At 47.1% G+C, this 24,510-nt stretch overlaps 1 protein-coding gene across 1 annotated transcript; it reads right to left on the reverse strand.

The window, feature by feature from the left end:
* Positions 1-147: 147 nt before the first annotated feature.
* Positions 148-23,946, reverse strand: PRELID3B (PRELI domain containing 3B). Its single transcript, XM_082271968.1, has 6 exons — positions 23,823-23,946; positions 12,119-12,287; positions 8,614-8,703; positions 7,650-7,720; positions 3,900-4,002; positions 148-616 (listed from the first exon to the last, which is right to left on the reverse strand). The coding sequence occupies exons 1-6, from the start codon at positions 23,852-23,854 to the stop codon at positions 497-499; spliced, it is 585 nt and encodes a 194-aa protein (XP_082128094.1). The 5' UTR covers positions 23,855-23,946; the 3' UTR covers positions 148-496.
* Positions 23,947-24,510: the final 564 nt, after the last annotated feature.

Here is a 24,510-nt window from a genome sequence, read left to right on the forward strand (position 1 = left end):
GTGCAGATAAGGGACAGGTGATGGCACTGAAGTGTGTGAAGTAACAGCTGCCCCAGTTTGGGCTGTCTGTATGGCACCAGGAAGCTGAAACGAAGCTTGGGATTAAATGTCTTGGGCATTAGGCTGTCCAGGACAATTCTAACACCTTTATATAAAAATAACCTGACCTGATGAAAGAAGCTGGATAAACATGGCTCTTGGTCCAATAGTGGAGATAAAGCTGATGAGATCACATCGAAACCTGTCAAGTATTAATACTGGGAAGGGTGATGGAGGTATTTAGAGAAAGTCACTGTACAGCTGTGTACAGTCACTTAACTACCTGGTCCCCATTCATTCCTTGTTCCCACACAGCTGCCTCCTCTCTCCACGCTTCAATTTGAAAAATCCTACTTAATAATTAACATTCTTAAATAAGAATAAATAGTTGAAGTGCCAAGAGGAACATCCTAATGGTTCCAGTACAAACGCCCAATGCCTATGGCATGAGTAGACATCATTCCTCTACATAGGCCGCTGCCGCTATGGTCGTCCTGATGCCCCCTCTTGTTGTCGCCTTCAGATCCTCAAGTTCAGCATTTAGTTTGCTAATCACCCACTCCATAGCATCCCGGCCCTAAAGAATCAAGAGAGAAGAAGAAGTACTGTTAGAAGTAATCATTTTTAGAAATGTCCTAGAATCCCTTGAACTAGCAAGTCTAAACACGACAATTCGCCTCCGTTCACACTAAGTCGCTCCGACTTAGGGGACGACCTGTGAAGTCGTGTGCAGCGCGACTTCGGCGCGACTTGCACGGACTTCATAAAATGAATGTCTATGCAAGTCGCCTCCAGGTCGCCCCTTTTTCTAAGTCGGAGCGACTTGTGTCGCTCCTATTAGAACGGGTCCTGTACTACTCAATGGGAGCGTGATGGACCGCGACTTGTCAGGCTGACAAGTCGGATCAATGTGAATGCGGTCTTAAGGTGGACCGGTAAATCAAGTCAAGCATTTCTAAAACCCACAATATTCCAGTGGGGGGGGGGGGGGGGGGGGGTTGGTTAGGAGAAGTTTTGTACCGTTCAGTTTACCTGGCTGCACCAGTGACTTTTTAACCACTTAAGGACCAGGCCTATTTTTGACACTTGTTTACATGTCAAAATCTGTATTTTTGGCTAGAAAATTACTTCAAACCCCCAAACATATATTTATGTTCAGCCCTAGAGAAAAAGAAAAAAAAAATGAGATTGTTGCAATACTTTGTCACACCGTATTTGTGCAGCAGTCTTACAAACCCATTTTTTTTAAAAAAAATATACTTTTTTTTTTTGTTAATTAAAAATTCTGGAAACAGTAAAGTTAGCCTTCAAAATTGCGCACGCATGGAATGGAATGGCGACAAACATTGGTACTTAAAAATCTCCACAGCCGATGTCTACATGTTACCAGTTTAGAATGATAGAGGAGGTCCAGTGCTAGAATTATTGCTCTCGCTCTAACGGTGATACCTCACATGTGTGGTTTGAGCAGAGTTTACATATGTTGGGGTGAGTTGCGTGCGCGTCCTTGGAGGGGCGGGGCACTTAAAATGTTTTTTCCTTATTATACCTTTTATTTTTACTGTCCCTTAAAAAAAAGTTATTTTGCTTGCTTTTATTCCTATTACAAGAAATGTAAACATCCATTGTAATAGAAACAGGACAGGTCATCTTTAATGTGATATCTGGGGTCAAAAAGACCCTAAAAGCATAGACCCAAGATCGTTGGGAGGAAGCTCTGTCGGCAGCAGGGAAAATGATCCGACCCGTCCATCCATGTCCCAGGCAGTTAGTCAAGTGAGGGCAAGATGGCCATCACGCGACTGTTTGGGGGCACCCCTCCTGCTGCCCATAAAAGTGATCTTGCGGCGAATCCGCTGCTGGGACCACTTTAATGAGGACGCCAACCCTGTAAGAAAATACCAGGGTTATGGCAGTTATCTGCTGCCATAACACCAGTATTTAACGTCAAAGTACTGACATAAAAACGCAGGGAGCGGTCTGGAAGTAGTTAAAAAAAAAGAAATGTATTTTTTTTTTTTGTGTGTAGCAAGTTGTTATAACATGTTTTGTACCATTTCTATTATACAAAACTAATCAAAAAAACCCTCACAATTTGTGTATAAATGTAGGATATGTCCTTAAAGTAAAAGCTGAACTCACAGTCTCAAAGTACCAATGATTGCATGGGAAAAGGGGTCTAAAGTTTTCCCATTTAGGTCTCTTGCACACTGCAGCTTGAAAAAGCTCAGTACAGCTTTTTTTTTTTTTTTTTAACTTATCTATATAACCAACAACCCCCATATTAGGTGGGACTTTGAAGACAACCAAACATCAATTTCAATTAAAGCGTATGCTTATTAATTCGTATTATAAACCAATGCATAAGGTGATAATTTAAGTAGAAAACGCATGTATTTAGGGGTTGTTGATCTATATATGTTCTAACCGGGACGGTGGCAACCAACATATTGGTTTCTGAACAGTGGGGATCTTTTAGCTTTTTTTACAGAGCTAAAATACAGGTCATTAAAGAGGTTGTAAACCCATGAAACTTTTTTTTTTTGCTGCAACCTGAAAGAGAAACCCATAATGAGCTAGTATGCATCGCATACTAGCTCATTATGAAATACTTACCTAAGAACGAGCCCCCGCCGTGCCGTCCGCTCACCTGCATGACGGGCGACATGTCCAGTCGCCCGTCTTCCGGAATTGCAGCAATCGGCCATCTAAATGGCCGGAGCCACGGTGACGTCACTCCCGCGCACGTGCGAGGGAGCCGACGGTCACAGCACCGGGCTCTGAAGAAACGGCACCAGCGGCCGTTCCTTCAGAGTGTATGCGCCAATGACGTCACTGGCTGCATATAAGGTAAATATCTCCTAAACGGTGCATGTTTACAGTACCTATAGGTAAGCCTTAATATAGGCTTACCTATAGGTAAAAGTGTCAGAGGAGGGTTTACTTCCTCTTTAATTGTAAACAAGTGCATTCTTCAGAAAAAAAATAGAAAAATCTGCTTTTTTGGTCAGTATTTATGCTTCATGCACGCAAATGCACACAAATGTCCATTTACATATTATGCAGAACAAGTATGCAAGAATATGTTTTTGCGTATTTGCACGAAGGCATATATACAAAAATGTGTGTGCATACAAGAAAAAAAAAAACAAAACACACCACACACAACACGTCTGGAAAAAGTAGATTATTACACAGAAGTATCATGTGCAAGAAAGAGGCCTTAGACCAGGGGTCTTCAAACTATGGCCCTCCAGTTGTTCAGAAACTACAATTCCCATCATGCCTAGTCATGTCTGTGAATGTCAGAGTTTTACAAAGCCTCATGGGATGTGTAGTTCCACAACAGATGGAGGTCCGTAGTTTGAGGATCCGTGCCTTAGACCCTGACTGGTGCTCACTGGAATGCCTCGCATACGATCTTTGCATAAAAAGCAAAGAAAGCTGCAATTACAAGCTTTACATAGAAAACAGTTTTTCCAAGCAAGCAGCGGATCATTTCTGTATATACAAAATGTAAACATTACTACTTTTCCATAAAGGTTTAGGCAGATCTTGCCTAGATATTTGGTTGCTTGGACTGCCAATGCGATAACCCTGAATCACTAGTTGCTTTGGATTCATTATAACACTAATTATGCTGTGTACAAGTCATTACCAAGAAAGCCGGAATTACTAGTTGTAACCTGAACACACGTGGACAGCACAACCCTAGATGCAGTACATGGGATAAGAGGCTTATCTGTTCCAGGTGGTTTTCTTACCCCACCTAACAAACACCAATGGAAGTCACCCAGGAGGATACGACACGCCCAAATATTGGCAGAAAATACTGGATTTAAGGCTAGTCACATACTTACCTTACTGGCATTGCTAGAAATGGTATTGGCCATCATTCCCTCTAAAACGCTGCTCAGACTGACGCCTTTCACAGATATGATCGCTTCCTGAGTAAGAACGGTCCTGAAAAACACAAAAAAAAAAAAATATATATTTGTGTGTTGTAGTCTTGCCTTATCTGAGAAAAATACAGCCATGAAATACAGATAAACAAGAAAGTGTCTTCCAACCTCTCCACGCTAAGACATTGCCAAAGCTGACTCAAGGGTCTGATGTTGGCGATTCCTACTATATAAAGCCTCTTCAACCACTTGCCAACCTTTAAAATGTCCTGACTACTAGTGGTGAAAAGTTCACACCTGCAGCTATGAGCTTGGTAGCATTTTGTTTGAAGCAAGTGGTGGGCTGTTCAGTAAAAGTGATCCAGGCGGCCCCATATTTTAGATTTGGCCATATATTGAGTATTCTATAGTGTACAATAAAAAAAAAAAAAAAAAAAAAAAAACACAATCATTTTACCATTTTTTTCCCCCCTGAAAATAGGAGTTTGATAAACTGTGCAACTGCTGTGCAAAATAGACAATTGCAACGGATACCATTTTTATTCTACAGGGCCTCTGAAGGCATGTCATTGTTTGGGGGTTCCAAGAAATTCTCAAGAAAAAAAAAAAAGCTTAACTACGCCTATGGGGCAGTCCCAGGGGATATACTTACACTTCGTGTTATAGGCACTCAGTTTTGTTGCAAGCAATGTCAGAAGAAATCTAACCCAACTCAATAGAGGGGTGGGTGCTGTGTCTGTCAATGATCATCAGAGAAAAGGATTTTACGATAAAACAAAAAATCTAAATTTTCTCTTTCGTTCATTGACACAGCTCCAGAATCTGCTTGACCTTTGGGACATCCCAAAGCAGTGTCAAACATGAGTGGTGGGGGGGGGTTGTAGGGGGAGGGGGAGGACTATTCCTCTCAAACAGCAGCTAGCAAAACATTCTGGCCAAAGCAGCAGATGCCAGCACATCCACTTTGTAAAAGTGTGCACAGGTGACCAGTGGCCACTTTGCATCACTGACCCCTGATGGCGGAAGGCCCAGGAGGCACTAAGTGCCCGCGTAGAATGCACCATAACAGGGAAAGGAGAACCTGACCCTTGATTGAACAGGCCTGCACCTTCGTCTGTCTGATCCATCTGGAAATGGCAAACCCGGCCAAACCCTTGCGAGGTCCATCCATAAGGACACATAGCGAGTCTGATTTCCTTATCGACTCGGTAGCTTCCAGGTACACCCTGATCAGCCAAACCACATCCAGAGAACGCAAGGCAATCTCCTTAGGATGCATAGGCTTAGGACACAGGGAAGGCAACACAATGTCTTCATTTAGATGGAAACCAGAAACAACCTTGGGAAGGAACGACTGACAAGGACGAAGCTCCACTGTATCTCCATGAACCACCAAGTAACGTGAACGACAAGACAAAGCTGCCAGCTCAGACACCCTAAGTGCAGAGGAAAAAGCCACCATGAAGCATTGGGACAATGTAAGCAGAGGAATCTCACAAATATTTTTCAATGGCAGTTACTGAAGAATCGACAGCACCAAGTTGAGATCCCACAAGGGCAATGGAGACCGCACTGGGGGAGCCGAGTGGCGAATCCCCTGAACAAAAGGTGGGAACCAAAAAACACGTAGCCAAAGGACGTTAAAACCAAAACGGCCAAGGCCGAACCTGGCCCTTGATGGTACCCGAGGCCAGACGCTGCTCAAAACCTCGATGGAGGAAAGCCAAACTCCGAGTCACGGAAAAGGAGCGGGGGTGAACCCAAGAGATTCACGCCCGCAAAGTACGCTCCTCAAACGCGATGGTAAATCTTCCTAGAAGTAGATTTACTAGCCTACAGCAACGTGGGAATCACCGATTCAGACAACCCTCTATTCTTCAGCCCCAGGCTTCCGACAGCCAAGCCGTTAAGCCAGAGACTGCAAGGCAAGATGGAAGATTGGCCCTTGGGCCAACAGATCTCCTCTAAGAGGAAGTCTCCAAGGAGCATCGGTGACCAACCATATCAGATCTGCGTTCCATAACCGGCAAGGCCAGTCTGGAGTCACTAGGATGGCCGCAATCCCTTCTGCCTCAAACCTACGCAGGAATCTTGGCACAAGTTCTAGAAGAGTAAAGACTTATAGCAGACAATACTGGCCTCAAAGGGAGCCACCAGTGCATCTGTGGCGTCGGCCAGAGGATTCTGAGACCATGCCAAGCACCTTTCTGTTGAGACGAGAGACCAACAGGACCACCTCGGTAGTTCCCCACCGGAGAACTAACTGATGAAACCCCTCCGGAGGAAGTGTCCAGTATATCGATCGGTAGTCTGGATTCTCAGACCCCCTGAGCAACATCTGTGCCAAAAAACACCACACCACTCGGACAGGCTGGCATCCGTGGTGACCACCGTCCAGTACAGGGGGGGGAGAAGGAAGATTTTCCTTGTCAAAGTGCCGGAGAGCGAAGGCACAGAATCAGAGACCCTCTTGTACCCCGGCTCAACAGGATCAGACTGTTTAGAGACTGTGGATTCTTGCCCCACATGGCAAGAATCTCTTTGCAGAGGTCTAGTGAGGAACTGTGCAAACGTAACTACCTTGAAGGTAGACACCTAAATTTTGGGCCCTATCTGGCCGCATGAGGCAGGTACCCGGAGATGATAAAACATCTGCTCCCCTAGTCCAACAGACATCCCAGCCCCAGTCACTAACCCCCAGGAGGCAAGAAACCCGCTCAAAATCACCCGTTGTGCAACCCGGTCAGCAGAAACCACATCCAACCCCGCACCTTCTGGAGTATGTGGCAAAGCTAGCTACTACTGCACCCGGGGAGAGGGGTGGGTTGGGGACCAAAAGACCCACAGTGACTGCTTAGAGAGGCTGGGGGAATGGAGGGGAACCCAGGGGTCCGATCATCTCAAGAGGGGCCCACGTCCACCCCGAAAGACCACCAAGGGAGAGGGGAGGAGGGGGGGGGTACACTACTTACCACACCATGGACCTAGGTGGGCACCACTCCAGGCAGACCAGTGCACCATCTTGGAATGGGGGTGCTGCGGGCCAGAGGTACGCTGCGAACCAGGTCGTGACCAGGTCTGAGCGTCCTTATGAGACGTTTAACTCGCCGGCCAGCCCCCGTCCATTGGGGCTATGTCGCTGCCGACCTAGGGTGGAGCTGAGATCGGGTCGCGCTTGCTGGCCGGTCTGGGGAGACCGAAAAGGATCTAGAATATCCAGTGTGTCGCCCAGTCTGACAGTTGATTCTAGTTCTCACAGGAACAGAAAATAAAAAAGGAGGAAACTAATCCATTAAAAAAAAAAAAAAAAAAAAAAGCTAGGACCAGAGATCCCAGCAAGGAACTAGGTCCTTACTCCTAGAAAGTGGGAGTATATGCCCTGGGACTGCCCCAAAGGCATGGTAAAGCTTTTTCCTGCCTATCGTCCTACTCCTGTAGGGGGCAGCATAATCCAATGGTCAAGAATATTCTGGAGCTGTGTCCCTCAATAAACGAAAGAGAAAATGGCTGATTTTACCATTTTTAAAAAGTTCAACTGCCCCAGACATGAAAGTGGTTAAGCAATAGCTATGGAGTACATTTGTCAGAAATGACTATACAAAAAACAAAATACTAAAAAGATAGACCTGGTTCTCTGTATCCCCAGTAAATGTTCTGAATTAGCACAGACATCAGCAGATTAGATCTTTAGCACAGCTCTGTACTTACTTTTTGTTGTCCTGAGGATGTGGCTTGTACACTAATCTTTCATCCACGGACACCATATTTGTGAATGTGATCTAGAAATCAAAAAACACAAGTCAACAAGTTACATAACGAGCAAATAACTTTTTTGCCTAAAGCAAAAATACAAAAATTTTATTGAGCACATATTGGGATCCAAGTTTCACCAGTAAGTAATGGTAAAAAGGGACTTCACATTTTTACATGCTTTCAGGCTAGAGGTGCACCAAATGGAAAGAGTGGTGCTAAAACCCAAAATGCAGGATGTTATTGGCCGGAAACCGTAAACAACAGATATATATATATATATTTTGTATTATATTTGACTTTATAATATTCTGAATTTAAATGAATATGGCTTTATTGTCCGCCATTATAGGCATCTTTAGTGCTAGAAAAGCTCAAGAAAAATGTATCTCTTTAAACTATGTATGTCTTCACACTGGCCTGTTGTGCTTCCGTTGCGGTGTTAAAAATCCTGCTCGCCAAATTTTTGGTCAGCAAAAACCAAAAAACAAACAAAAAAAAAAAAAAAAAAAAAAAAAAAAAAAAACGCACCTCCCCGTTGAAATGCATTGAAAACGCAGCAAGAGTGCATCAATAACACACCCGTGTTACGTTTGAGTCGAAATTTCAGGCCATATTGTCATTATAGCAATTTGTAATTCGAGGGGTTGAATTTTACTCTCTAGTGGCAGCCATAACGGGCACGTTTGCCAAATCACTATCATTAGAAATAGTTCACTCAGCCAGCTGCCCAGCACATGACAAGTGTAAATGAATGACGAGAGCCGGCCAAATGGACGAGTCTGCTGTCGGAGGTTTAAAGGTGAAACATTGTGCCATAGTCAATATGTGATACGATGATCAGGCCTCAGCTTGCAGCATCCCCCATCTAGTAGTAATGTCTGGTCACACTTGGGTTGCACAATCAAAAAGTGCCACTTACATTTGTTGATTTTAGTTCCATCGTTTTTGCAACAGGATCCACCACCGAATGTTCTTGAACGTACGTCTTTGTTCTGGTTGCCCCAATAATCTATTCATGAAAATAAATAAAATATAGAACTCAGATTCTGGAATAATTAGCAAAATTGTTATCCTCCTATCTGTCAAAATACACAATTATGACTCTTCAGGGGAGATTACCGGAATTTCCTGACAGCCCACTCCCTCGCAAAATAGATTTACAAATCACACGCTTTGGTTGTAACAGGGCGGGGCTTCTGGGTATGGCTGCTAGAACAACTAAAGTCAACAGGCGCAAACACCGTCACACTGAAGGACGCGGGAAGGCCTTGACATTACCCGCCCAAGTAAGCTCAGATACTGGAGCTCACACAGGGTGGCATATATTTGCTCACTCTGCATTATGAGGAATACTTGAAAGTGTCACTAAACCATCAATAAATGGTGTATTACATGATGTTCATACTCACTCACTGAGATTCCTTTTCTGTATTCTGCTAAAAACCTGGTTTATTTGCTGCTCCCCATCGCCCCCTTCTATCCATGTCCCTAATGCAGTTGTGGATTTTGCAGCTATGGTGGCAACTCTGCACATGCTCAGTTTTCAGTGAGTTTCTATGCTGGGCATTTCCTCCCTATCACATCTGAGAAGCCCATGCGACTATAGAGTCACACATGTGGGCGTATACACAGTGATAAATGACAGCCCACTCCCTATTTCCTCCTCAATGCCCACTAACCAGCTACACACAATGGGGATGGGATATAACATGTGGATTAATGGCGGCTTCGTCTCCCTCTTATTCTAAGACACAGGCTGGGAGGAACATGACACAGACTGTAATAGGCAGAAATCCATCCACCCCATGTTATTACCAAAAAAATAATAAAGATTTGATGTCAAATATAGATTTGTATGACCATTTAAAACAGTTTATTAATATTTTTACTCTGTATTCCAGAGGTTGTTTTAATATTTTGAACATGTGACCAGCAGCAGAGAAGAAGCTCCTGCTTATGTTTCTCTGCAGACAGGCTGGGAAAGAGCTGGGTCATGTGACAGTTGTATATCGTTAAGGAAAAAGGTATAACGATAGAAGGGACACTGTAAGATTAAACTGTTTGTGTGTGTAGTATCACCTAAATACAGCACTAGACCCCTTTCTAATGGCTGCAGTAGAGTTTGAAGCTGGGAATACATCACCATTAGGTCCCATAGACAGAACTAGTCAGTGAATGCAAGCAACTGCCTAAAACCATTATTTTGGGTGGAATTGGCTTTGACTAATACTACATGTTTGCATCCAGCATTCAGCCACCAATATGCATATACTGTACTTGTTTAAGGTCAGCAATTCTTTAACAGCTTGCTGACCATATAACAGATATACCTAGTATGTGATCCAGAACTTCCGGGTAGGGGGCACATGCCAACGGCAACACGGCCGTGCTGTGAATAAGCATAGCAGACATTGATTAGTGGGTGTTGGCCAATGGATTACCACCCGCACCCCCCGATCATCAGGAATTTACAGAGCCCTGTCCTGTCAGCAGGGAATAAAATCCATTACTTGCCTTAATGAAAGCACCACACTGCTTACACTAAAACACTGGCTAGGCACACATACAACCCTTTAATCACCCTAGATGTTTAACCCCTTCCCAGCCAGTGTCATTAAGACAGTGACCATGCTTTTTTTTAGCACAGATCACTGAATTAGTGTTACTGGTTCCCAAAAAGTGTCAGTTAGTAGAAGATCAAATACCACCAAAAAGAAAGCGCTATTTTTTGAGGGGGGGTTGGATGAGCGAAGACAATTTGCTTGGGTACAGCGTCGCACGGCTGAGTGTCATTTAAAGTAATGCAGTGCTGTATCGCAAACAATGGCCTGGTCATGAAGGGGGGTAAATCTCCCAGAGGTCAAGTGGTTAAGGACCGGGATGACCGCATTTGTTTCTGCACCCTTCTAAAAAATAACTAATCAGAAAATAGCAGCCATAATTTTATCTTGACAGGTTCCCTTTAAGAAAGGCGACATTACAGTGAACGCAGGGAATCTGCTGATAATGAGAATTCCTTTGTGACCAGGGAAAGCCATTCACAGGAAACCCCCTACACTCAGCAATTTCCACCAATAGCTGTGAGAGGAGAGAATTAATGTCCATGTAAACACTAGAAATTTACTTTTTATTTGCTCCCCTTTGGTTTGTTAAATTCACAACGTAAGCATTTTGTTCTATCGGTTCAAAAATTGCAATGGCAAGGACCTATCAGAAATCTGGTGCTGCCCTTTCTCCTGGTAACCTTTCAGTTATTTCTAAAACAATATCAGAAAGTGTGCCAGGACTACAGAACACCTCCTTTAGGTTATGGAAAGGGGGAGGGGGGGTTCTCTAGCCCCAACACACATCCTTTCCTAAGGCAACAACATTGCTTCCCCATAGATCCAGTATTGTGGGTGAGCGTTGTCACCCTAGGACAGAAAGGGTGCTACTAATGCAGCCAGCACATCCAACGATGCAATAGATTACATTTTTGTTCTTAGGTTAGGACAGGGTTTCCCAACCGGGGGGCCGCAGAGACTCCCCAGGGGTGCCGTGGAAATATTGCCAAAAATGTCCCAGAGTAAGCAGGCATCTAGTAAAAGATTCTAATTGCCGGCACTTAAACCCATTTGTTAGTACAGTGGTGCCGGTCCGCTGACCTAAATGTGCCTGCAGCTGCCAGAGGCACTCAGAAAGCTGAGGAGGCCACCCGCTCACATCCTGCCAACTGATGACATCATCGGTTGCCAAGGGCGGGTCAGGCACCCACACAGCTTTCTGGGTCTGCTCTGATGCCTCCCAGAAAAAAAGTATATATATCCACACACACATATGTATGTATGTATGTATGTATGTATGTATGTATGTATGTACATATATACACACATATATACACATACATACATACACACAGTATGTGTATGTATGTTTATATACGTCTCTTGATCCTGACCCCCTACACTCTGTACAGTCAGAATGCCGCTCCTCTGAAAAGCAATCCATGGCCAAATCCCTTGCCACAGCCATTTGACAGGTGGCGAGGATGCGATATGCCACCTCCTCGCTGCTTGCTTTACCCCCTGAATGCAGCACCACATTCAGTGCACGCATTTGCAGGGTGGCTGCATCACGGCCCCATTCATCAGCCATGCCCGCCGAAGGCAACAGGGGGTATAAATCCTGCCATAGCCGCAAAGCATTGTGGGTACAGCATGTGTACAACCTTGGCTGCTGTCTCTGCAGGTGAAGGGAGAGTAGTTTGGTTGGTGGGAGGTATGAAGCAGAAACCTCATAGTGTGCACCCCGCATTAGACTGGGGTGCCTCGAGACTGAATATACTTTCAAAGGATGCCTTGACTGAAAAAAGGTGTAGAAACCCTGGGTTAGGATATACTTGTGCTTCTTCTACCTATGTGCAGCTTCCATGGAATCGGACTTACTGATTTCACTAAAGAAGGCATTCCCCACTCCGTGCTGAGCAGCCGGTCACTGTGCAACTTCCCACTGGAATCCACGCGTCTGTCCAATACATCCACACCAACCACACCGGGGTTCATGGGGTTGGGGTACTTCTGCATGGCTGCTGTTGTGACTGTTTCCCATGGGTGGCTATCAAGAACAGGAATAAAAGCATTAAAGTGATTGTAAACGATCATCATGTAAAACAATCCATTCAGTTAAAAATAGAAATTAAGGCAAAACATTTTTGTGTAGATATAAAAAACACATAATCACCCCCCCCCCTTTTTTTTTTTTTAAATATAAGTGATCACTTTCCCTCTGTTCTCAGCTGCCAGCACAGCTAGAGAACTGACCACAATGTGTTCTCATGCTTCGTGTGGTCAGTTTTAATAGATAAGCAGAGGGACTGGCAGGATCACCAGGGATTTCACACAAAGGAAGAAATACAAAGAGAACAGGAGACTCTCATACAAGTACATGGTACAGCAGACACATATCAGGAATAAGTGTTGGGGTAACAAACGCTTTAAGTGAAAAACACACAAAAAAGACAATTAGTTCGGTGCAATAGCAAACCTACATTTAAAGCATAACATTTTAGATTGCAGTAAATAGAACAGAGAAGGATTACAGCCTCTTTAAGGCTGCATTCACATGTCAGCATATTGATTGCGGGCAGAATCGCCGCGATTCTGCCCGCGATCCAGAAATCATTGCAAATTGCGGGACGCCTGTGCGTTGCCCGTGATTTGCAATAGCACCCCAAACGATGTGCGATGTTGCCGCAATTTACGCCTGCCGAATCACGGTAACATCGCGCAAAAAAAAAAAAATTGCGGGACGCATTACGCTCCAAAAGAAGCTCTTTTTTGGGCGTAATGCATCCCGCAATTTTTTTTTGCGCGATGTTACCGCGATTCGGCAGGCGTAAATCGCGGCAACATCGCTCAGCGTTTGGGGTGCTATTGCAAATCACGGGCAACGCGCAGGCGTCCCGCGATTTGCAATGATTTCCAGATCGCGGGCGGAATCGCGGCGATTCTGCCCGCGATCAATACAGTGACATGTGAATGCAGCCTAAGGGTTTTACTGTCTTCTGTTGCCTTTTTTTGGGATGGAAAAAAATCATTTTCGTTGGCCTATCACCAGTCTGGTTATACACTGATTGAAATTTGGCCGGCTCAGAGGGAACATCGGAATTTCGCATGGTCTGTGACTGACCCCACTAGACAGAAGTCCATTGTCTGATTTGGTTTGAAGGAACGTGCGGGAAAACTTCTTGATCTTCAGCCAATCAGCTGCTGATCAGGGTATTCTGACAGTTGTCCCGGTGCGGGAGATTTGTTTCTGTGGACGGAGGATTTTACTAACCCAGCCACAGATGTTTCGAACCTTCTTGGGTTAGCAGGGACTGGCCAGGATTTGATCCATCTATAGGCAGGCTGATTGTGCCCAAGTAGATCCATCAATCCACTTTGGGTACAGATCTCTAGCATGCGATTATTGCCAGTGGCTAAAGCCGATAGCAATAATCACTGAGTTCTCGAAAGAAGGGCTCCCTGCAACCCCCGCCGAGAGAACACAATAGATCCATGGGAGGGATTCCCCCATCCGCACTGACTGCAATGATAGGAGAACCCGGCCTGTGGCTGCAGAAAGAAAACCGCATATCTATGGCCAGCCTTATTTCTTCAGTCCCGGTTCACACGATTGCGATCACAGACATCGCATATGATTCGGAGCGCACTGCGAGGTCTGTGCGGTGCAAATTCAGACATACAGTTTGGATCTGGGGGTGTCGTTAACTTTGAATTGACACCCCCAGTGTATTGCATATGGTAGTGTGAACTGCCTGTTCTGCGGATGCGATTCGGGAACACACAGTATATTCACAGGGTTCCCGCATCGCAATAGTGTGAACCGGGACTTAATTCTTTATTAAAAATTTTATAGCAGAAAACAGAATATAGAATAAAAATGCAAAATAAAGAAAACAAATCTTCAGGGGATACCCCCATTCCAAATAGATCCAGTAGGAAAAAAAAGAAAGGATATTTAGCTATTGGATCTATAGATCTAGTGGAGCTTTTTGGAATGGGGGTAACCCCTGAGATTTAGAGCCCATTCACACTAGCACGACTTGTGAAGCGACTTGTGTAGCCCCAGGTCGCTTAACATAACAAAAGCAATGTTAATCAATCAGTGCCGTCTTAATTGGCACTACTGAAGTCGCTCCGACTTCAGAAAAGGGTCCTGTACTACTTTGAGGCGACCTGTGATCCGACATATACTTCAATGGGAGTCGCCTACTTCTCTTAATTGACACGACTTGTTATCAGACTTTCCAGGAAGAAGAAAGAGATTAGCCAGGCATTCCCCACAGACAAAGTCGCCTGTCTCTTCAAAGTAGTGCACAAGTCTCTAAACAAGTCTCTAAACAAGTCTCTAAACAAGTCTCTAAACAAGTCTCTAAACAAGTCTCTAAACAAGTCTCTAAACAAGTCTCTAAACAAGTCTCTAAACAAGTCTCTAAACAAGTCTCTAAACAAGTCTCTAAACAAGTCTCTAAACAAGTCTCTAAACAAGTCTCTAAACAAGTCTCTAAACAAGTCACGGGCGACTTTCTGGTCGTGGTAGTGTGAACCGGCTCCTAGTATTTTCTTTGTTTTGCATTTTTATTCTGTATTTTGTATTCTGCTACAAAACTTAATAAAAGCTATTTAATAGATGAATACATTGTAAAGCAGACAGCCTTGATGGCAGTAACAATGTATCCATAGCAACAACCTTCCAAAGCTGACAATCATGTAGAATAAACAGGTTCCCTCAGTAGTGAACAATGAGTAACACATTGTATAGGGAGGAGGCTCTCCTCTATCACCGTCTTATGTAATAGAATGAAGTTATTGCCTCATTGTCCTGTTCTCTAGATGAAAATATTGTGCAACTTTTTTTTTTTTTTTTTTTTACTGTGAGAAGTTGCTGCGTAGAAGGAAAAAAAAAAAAAAGCCACGTGACACTGAAATTAGATTCAGCTGTCATTGAGCCGAGGTGCAGGGAGAATCTGGCAAAGCTCGGGAAAACTCTTCCTAAATAGGAAGTGCGGGAGTTGCTTTAAGTGAAATGTGCGGGAGTCACTTATATCGGAGGTGTAGGAAGGTGACATTGTACACTATCCCTTTCATGTCAAGTCACATGGGATGACGGAGGAGCTGCCCCCATCATGGAAAGCACGAGACAGATGAAGTGGGCACACACACCCCCACCCTTCCCCCGTCACATTCCAACCATCCTGAAGGCCAAACGCAACTTCTCTAACAAAATGGAAGATCAGATCCAAGATCCACATTGTAAGACGAGCAGAGCTGCCTGATCTGCATTTCCTGATGGGTGTGCATACTTTAGTAGCATTCATGACTAACAGTATACCCTGAAATACTGCACTATGCTACCCTGTAATACAGAACTATGCTATGTGATGACACTATTAAAGTCATACTAAAAAGATTTTCTTTTTTTTTTACCCACTTGCCTACCAGGCACTTTTATCCCCTTCCTTCAGCTTACACAATCATGCTACACTGTACCCATATGACATGTTCATCTTTTTTTCTCACAAATAGAGCTTTCTTTTGGTGGTATTTAAACACCACAGGTTTTTTTTTTTTATTCTATGCTAAATAAACCAGAAAAAAAAAAAAAAAAAAAAAAGTTATAAAATTTAGCAAACTTGTAGTTTTTCTCCTTCACTGATGAGGCCTGCACTGATGATTAGCGCCCTAATGATTAGTGTTCATATCCCTTTTAGAGAAGCCGGTTATCGGCTCTTTTCTCCAAAGGAGTTCCAATACCAAACTTGTGTTTACATCCAGGATCAGCTGTGATTGGACACAGCTGATCACATTAAAAAGCAGCCGATTGGCTCTTTACCTCAATCTGTGATCAGCAGGTCTCTTAAAGAGGAAGTAAACCCTCCTCAGGAAGTTGTACCTATAGATAAGCCTATGATAAGTCTTCCCTATAGGTACTGTAAATATCTTCTAAACATGCACCGTTTAGGAGATATTTACCTTACATGCAGCCAATGATGTCACTGGCGCATGCGCTCTGAAGGAACGGCCGCTGGTGCCATTCCTTCAGAGTCCCGTGCCGTGACCGTCGGCTCCCGTGCTCGGGAGTGACGTCACCGCGGCTCCGGCCAATCAGATGGCCGGATGCCGCGATCCCGGAAGACGGGCGACTGGACATGTTGCCTGTCATACAGGTAAGCGGACGGTAAGGCGGGGGCTCGTTCTAAGGTAAGTATTGCATAATGAGCTAGTATGCGATGCATACTAGCTCATTATGTGTTTCTCTTGCAGGTTGCAAAAAAAATAAAAAATGTTTTGGGGTTTACAACCTCTTTAAGGACACTGATCACAGAGCGAGCTGCCTGCGCCCTGCCACGGGCAATAACAGGAGGCAGCCATGACAGTCTCCCAGAACTAGCCAGCCACCACTTGGTATAGCACGTTTGGCAAGTGGTTAAATAACAAACACTTTATGCATATCTGCTGTGTTTAAGTTTTGGACAGAGCAGCCCCAGTTCTCTTCTGGGGTCCCCCCCCCCCACAGCAAGCTGCTTACTGTGAAGGCAGTTAGGTGTGCTTACTCGAGCTCCGCTCTCTGTCCATTGACACACAGAACTGGGCTCCGCCCCCTCACTGGGTATGATTGACAGCAGCCAGAGCCAATGAGGGAGAGAGCCAGGAGAGCATCGCCTCTAGTGTACATCACTGGATCGATGGATCGAGATCAGACTCCGGTAAGTATAAGGAGGGGGCTGGAGACATTTATTTTTATGTAAAGAATGTATGAAGGTAAAAAGACTTCAGCCTTTAGAACCTCTTTAAGACCAGTAGGTGAAAAAGCGCAAAAACCCTGGCACTAGAATTCACTATCTGCCGTACGATTTATGGAACACTTTGGGGTCCGTGTATAAAATATTCATTGTACGGATTACAGAAGCATTCCCGCATGCTGAACAAGATGTCCCCATCATTAATTTCTGTATCATCGGCTCAATCTGGTGGCTAAAAAGCGGTAAAGTTTTCTTATGGAGGTTTTTCAGAAAACTATTCTGTGCGGATCACTAGACAGAGATGATACAGGAATTAGTCTTAGAAAAATGACAGCAACATTTCATGCAGAATGCTTCTAACATTTGTGCAATGAAGGTTTTATAAATGGACCCCTATGGGTAAAGCCAGACATACACAGCTTGGCTTTGGCCCGGTGCGTATAACCTGACGCCACAATAGTCGATTTAAGGAATCACATGAGGTGGATGGAAAACGATCAGGCAAATAATAAGTACACCCCATCGCATGCAGTCACTGATTGGGTAATCAGGTATTGGATTGGGAAAATCAATCGATTTTCTCGTTTAGTCTGGAGGTGAAAATCTAAGCATGTATGGCAATCCTAACAGATCTGGAACGAGCAAACAAGGTTTTATGTGCTTTTCAGACTTGGAAAGCCAGGCAACAAGAATTTTCAGGAGAAAGCTAACTCCAGTGTCTATGACAGGTTTATGAGGGATTTGTTCTACTCCTGGCTGTTATATACTGTAATGTTTTACAGAGGGCTTCTGTGGAGGATTGTCAGGGTGGAAAGTGTTCATAATATACATACATATATACACACACACTAAAACTGGAGAGTGAAAAATCTGGTTAAGCTTTACATAGAAACCAATCAGCTCCCAGGTTTTCAGCCCACAATGGCACGGAGGACAGGTTTGCGTTCAGCTGAACTCGCAATTTCAAACCGGCATTTCAGTCCGACTTCGGGGACGATTTGAGCGCCATCTGTGCGGGTTCCTGCACAGACGTCTATTGAAATCACCCCTGAAGTCGCCAAAAATAGTGCAGGAACTAGTTTTGCCAATCGGTGCGATGCCGCAAAGTTAGCATTGCACCGATTCAGACAGTGCCAATCTGGCATGCGATGTGAACAGGGGTTTGCTGTCAAAGCTTGATCGAACAAGCTGAAGTTAGAAGCCGATTGGCTCCCATGCACAGCTGCACCAGATTCTGCACCCCCAGTTTTAGTAATTCAGCCTCATACTGTTCTAGAGATGAGTCATGTCCATCTGTCTCCGTCACCAACAGCTTGCACTCTAAAGCTGGGTATACACACTCTGAAACGCAGCTAGTTCAGCAGGAACTGGATGGATTTCAGGCTGTGTGTACCACTGTCTGTTCAACAGAAACCAGTCCAACCACCAACTTCCATCGAATGGTCCTGCTGGAAAACCAGCAATGGATGAGTGCTAATCTGTATTCTGACAGGCGGAGAGCCCGGGGGGGGGGGGGGGGGGGGATTCTTCTATCCACATAACTTGTGTGAATGCAGTGACCGGTCACGTTTATTTTACCCTTCAACTCTCTGGTTGGGGGAAAAAACACTCCATACACTACAATCTGATTGTACAATCTCCTTTAGATCTATTTTTAACTATGTAGTGCTGAAGCCTGCCCGATACAATTTGAATGCATTGTTTAGGTGTGTCCTTATAGTACATAGGTTGAGGAGATTACAGTACAATGAGATTGTGTAGTGTATGACCAGCTGAAAGAATTCCAGGAATCTTTTCCCCATGTAGTGGGACTGTGCATGGACTGCTCCTGACCTCATCACTCCCATAGACCGGCTCTGGGCATGGAGGACAGCAGAAGTGTCCACCCCTGGACATGGGGGGAGCGCAGTTTTCCAGAGGATCAAACGATTGGGTAAGTATAACCTTTCGCTGTGCCCCTAGACAAAACAAGCATTTACCCCATCATGCAGGGTGGGCACAGACCTGGTGCATGGGAGAAAAAAAAAAAAAAGGTTTTCATGGAGTTCTGCTTTAGTCCTGGTTCACACCAGTGTGGCATTGAAGTTGCGCTATTTCAATGCGATCTAAAGGCGCAGATCAGTGCGATTTGGACCGCCGATTTTATTGCGGCTTCATTAAACAGAAGTCAACGCAAGACAGTTGCAAAAAACAAAAAAAAAAAAAAAAAAACACACACAAAAATAGCAAAAAAGTTGTGCAGGAACCTTTTTCTGAGTCGCAATGATCTGACAGTTCCATTGCAGGTAATAGAGTGCGATTGGTCATGCGATTTTCAGTGTCAAAACACACTGGTATGAACCAGGGTTAAATATCCCTAGAACAGTCACACACTAAAGCCAACTGAGACCGGAGCGCAGAAATCTACTGGCTGATGGAGGAGGACAGGAGAACCCGGAGGAGAACCCCTCCGTCACAGGGACATCATACAAACTCCAAGCAGAACCCACTTCCACATTGTCCTGGATTATATATCACTGTATCAGTACGGATTACTAGTACAGTCTATAGTGCTGTCATTTACAGAGATTTATGGACTAGACCTTTACCATGACACATCAACACTCAGCATCCACGTGTGTGCAGCTCTGGAATAACCAGTCAGGTGGAAGCTGAGGAATGTGTACACAATACACCGACAAGGTTACCAGGTACATGACTGATAAGCAGCACAAATCATTGAAGGGCACCCAAAAGGTCCGCACGCCCCCGCCAAGTCACCCAAAAGGTCCGCACGCCCCCGCCAAGTCACCCAAAAGGTCCGCACGCCCCCGCCAAGTCGCCCAAAAGGTCCGCACGCCCCCGCCAAGTCACCCAAAAGGTCCGCACGCCCCCGCCAAGTCACCCAAAAGGTCCGCACGCCCCCGCCAAGTCACCCAAAAGGCCTGCGCACACACACACACAGAAGTCGCCCAAAAGGTCCGCACGCTCCCGCCAAGTCACCCAGAAGGTCCGCACACACACAGAAGTCGCCCAAAAGGTCCGCACGCCCCGCCAAGTCACCCAAAAGGTCCGCACGCCCCCGCCAAGTCGCCCAAAAGGTCCACACACACACAGAAGTCGCCCAAAAGGTCCGCACGCCCCCGCCAAGTCACCCAAAAGGTCCGCACGCCCCCGCCAAGTCACCCAAAAGGTCCGCACGCCCCCGCCAAGTCACCCAAAAGGTCCGCACACACACACAGAAGTCGCCCAAAAGGTCCGCACGCCCCGCCAAGTCACCCAAAAGGTCCGCACGCCCCCGCCAAGTCACCCAAAAGGTCCGCATGCCCCCGCCAAGTCACCCAAAAGGTCCGCACGCCCCCGCCAAGTCACCCAAAAGGTCCGCACACACACACAGAAGTCGCCCAAAAGGTCCGCACGTCCCGCCAAGTCACCCAAAAGGTCCGCACGCCCCCGCCAAGTCACCCAAAAGGTCCGCACGCCCCCGCCAAGTCACCCAAAAGGTCCGCACGCCCCCGCCAAGTCACCCAAAAGGTCCGCACGCCCCCGCCAAGTCACCCAAAAGGCCTGCACACACACACACAGAAGTCGCCCAAAAGGCCTGCACACACCCAGAAGTCGCCCAAAGGCCCGCACACACCCAGACCATACATTGTGCATTTTTTTTTCTGTTCAACTAGCTAGTCTAACCAGCTAGCCTGTCATTATATTACACAGTTACCATTCCACTGTATCATTATCCTATGACTACATGTACCATCATGTCCATCCCTCCTCCATGACTGAACATTTCCCATCATGACGAGTGCTTAGCCTCTTAAACAGGCCATAGGATTATGCAAATTTATTTCCTTCCGCCATGGGTAGAAGGAAAGAAAATGCCTCGATTCCTCCATTCACACATTCAATGTAGAAGGGGGAATCCCTCCTTCTGTGATTAGATTCTGCCGTCAGACTACAATGATCCGTGTTCTGATTGTTCAGGGAAAACCCCACAGGCTGGTTGTACACGAGCCAATAATAGACCTGCCTGCCCATACACGGATTGATATTTTGAAGGTCCCTGCTGAACCTGGCAAATTTTGATCCACGTATGGCTGATTGAAGTCCCCAAAAGGTCTGCAGACACCTCAAAAGTCACCAAAGGTCCAGTCACCTTGAAGTCAAAAAAGGTGACCTGTGCTCAGTGTACTCTGGGGAGTGAGTGCTTACTGCACCAACAGCACACAAATCTCTGCCATGCATGTGCCAAAAAATAAATATCCAGAAGCAAAATGAAGGAATGCATGTTATCACATTGCACATAAACTGGGGGTGCTCCTGTACCATTCATCCTTAGTGGCACCCCAATGCCCCTCGCCAACACATGTATATTTTGGCACAACTAAAGGGAACGCACGTTATTGGCTGATATTATAAGTCCATGAACCTTTTGTAGCATTGCCCATGTAAATTAATGAGCTGCCCTAAGACCTCACATTACCACATCAAAGTGCTTTGTCACACCCCGCTAAAGTATGATCCCGGCCTAATCTGAGGATTACCCGATATGGGGACAGTGAGCACGGATCTAATTGGTTGCTCTGGTCAAGAGAATGGATCACTGCTCTCCAATATTCCTAGCTTGGGGACATTTCCCAGATACGTCTACCAACATTCAGGCCGATCTCAAACTAGCCATTGCTGGTGACAGCTAGAAAACAACAAGATCCGTATACAAGGCTAGACAGAGGGGAAACACCAGCCTGCCGGATGGATGAGACGCTCTCTGGATGGTGATCTATTCTGCAGCGATGCCGTGTTCATCCAGCTGGGCCCGCTCTGCAGTACTTGGTGATCACTCATGTGACATGTAATAATCTATATTCCCATTGCACACGTTACTGGGGGTACTGGGCGCCGTAGCAACCACCAGCTGGGGACTGAGTCATGAAAGCCACAGTGAATAATTCTGCCTGCACATCACGGATCTTCCTTCCACACAGGTTTATATTAAAGCTCTCTTCATCAGTGAGTCAGAACATTGCACTCTCTTACTTGTCATGTTATCGTGTTTAATAAAAAAACATTTGGAATGAAGATCCGTGGTGTGCTGGCAAATATACGTGTTGTGGCAGTCATGTGACATGACCGGTATATTGCTGGAACACGCAGTCCATTCTTATCTACAATGATTGCTGACACCCTGACCCCTACTATAGGAACCTGTCTCTCATCCAGGGAGGGGGGCTAAGGGCAGACGCTGATCCAGGGGAGGGGGGCCGCTGGCAGACGCTGATCCAGGGGAGGGGGGGGGGACACAGGCAGACGCTGATCCAGGGGAGGGGGGGGGGGGACACAGGCAGACGCTGATCCAGGGGAGGGGGGGGGGGGGCCGCGGGCAGACAATGAGCCGGTGGAGGGGGGGACGCGGACAGACGCCCAACCAAGGGAGGGGGGAGACGCGGACAGACGCCCAACCAGGGAGGGGGGAGACGCGGACAGAAGCCCAACCAGGGAGGGGGGGAGACGCGGACAGACGCCCAACCAGGGAGGGGGGGAGACGCGGACAGACGCCCAACCAGGGAGGGGGGGAGACGCGGACAGACGTCCAACCAGGGAGGGGGGGAGACGCGGAAAGACGTCCAACCAGGGAGGGGGGGAGACGCGGACAGACGCCCAACCAGGGAGGGGGGGACGCGGACAGACGCCCAGGGAGGGGGGGGGGACGCGGACAGATGCTCAACCAGGGAGGGGGGGGACGCGGACAGATGCTCAACCAGGGAGGGGGGGGGACGCGGACAGATGCTCAACCAGGGAGGGGGGGGGGGACGCGGACAGATGCTCAACCAGGGAGGGGGGGGGGGGACGCGGACAGATGCTCAACTAGGGAGGGGGGGGGAAAGCGGACAGACCCTCAACCAGGGAGGTGGGGACACGGGCAGGCATTGGAGCTGGCAGACCTGTACTTCTATAAGTCAGATGTTACCATGTGTCACTTCCCTTTGTAATGCCCACAGCGCCCACTGAAAGAGGTCCTCCTGTGGTGACATTCATTTCCTGCCATGGTTGGGAAATGCACACCATGTCACATTCTACAGAAGAGGGACCGGTGATGATCCTGCGGAGCTGCGCAGGGATTGTGTATGGAGGAGGAGGGATCAGACTGGTCACCATGGGAACCATGAATGGTGACTTAGGCCGGCCATGGATGGTTCCAATCTCAGCCGATTCAGCCAGATCTGGCCAAGATTTGAACCATTAATGAGAAGGCTGAATGTTCCAAGATAAACAATGGATTCACCTGCGATTATCACTAGGAGCCGCTATAACCACCAGGAAAAAAATCAATGTCTTCTTCAGGACCTGCATCCCCCCCCCCCCCCGACATCACAGGACTCCTAGGACCTGCACCCCCCCCCCTGTGACATCACAGGACTCCTAGGACCTGCACCCCCCCCCCCCCCTGTGACATCACAGGACTCCTAGGACCTGCACCCCCCCCCCCGTGACATCACAGGACTCCTAGGACCTGCACCCCCCCCCCCCGACATCACAGGACTCCTAGGACCTGCACCCCCCCCCCCCTGTGACATCACAGGACTCCTAGGACCTGCACCCCCCCCCCCCTGTGACATCACAGGACTCCTAGGACCTGCACCCCCCCCTGTGACATCACAGGACTCCTAAGACCTGCACCCCCTGTGACTTCGCAGAACCCATACAGCCATGCTGGGACTTGTAGTTGCTCCCCAGGTGAAGTCCAGTCCCCGGAAGCCCCGCATAATACAGGCCGGAGCCTACAGGCCTTGTCCTTCCACACAGAGACTGATCGTTCTGGAAGGTTCCATGGAGGCCTCCCCTCCCCCTCTCCCGGTACTCACTCGAACACGTGCTCGGAGGTCCAGATCTTCATGTCTCCGCTCTCCGTCCGCCTGACACCAAATGATCGAACCGCGCACACCCCGCTCTGCTGGAGCACCGGAGCCACCAATCAGCGGCGGGAACGTCATCACATTACCGTCACCAGACCACACCCCCGGCACCCGGCATTGTTAAAGTGACAGAACATGACCTTCCTCCTTCATGTTATTGTACGGCCTGTTATATCATCACCGGGGACACCGACCTCTTTCCCGGGGGACAGCGACCTCTTCCCGGGGGACACCGACCTCTAACCGGGGGACACCGACCTCTTCCCAGGGTGACACCAACCTCCTCCCGGGGGACGTCAACCTCTTCCCGGGGACACCGACCTCTTCCCAGGGGACGTCAACCTCTTCCCGGGGGACACCGACCTCTTCCCGGGGGGCACCAACCTCTTCCCGGGGGACGTCAACCTCTTCCCGGGGACACCGACCTCTTCCCGGGGACACCGACCTCTTCCCGGGGACACCGACCTCTTCCCGGGGGACAGCGACCTCTTCCCGGGGGACAGCGACCTCTTCCCGGGGGACGTCAACCTCTTCCCGGGGACACCGACCTCTTCCCGGGGACACCGACCTCTTCCCGGGGGACAGCGACCTCTTCCCGGGAGACAGCGACCTCTTCCCGGGGACACCGACCTCTTCC

This window comes from Pelophylax lessonae, assembly GCF_965119305.1.
Source record: "Pelophylax lessonae genome assembly, chromosome: 11".
In the NCBI taxonomy this organism is placed as follows: Eukaryota; Metazoa; Chordata; class Amphibia; order Anura; family Ranidae; genus Pelophylax; species Pelophylax lessonae.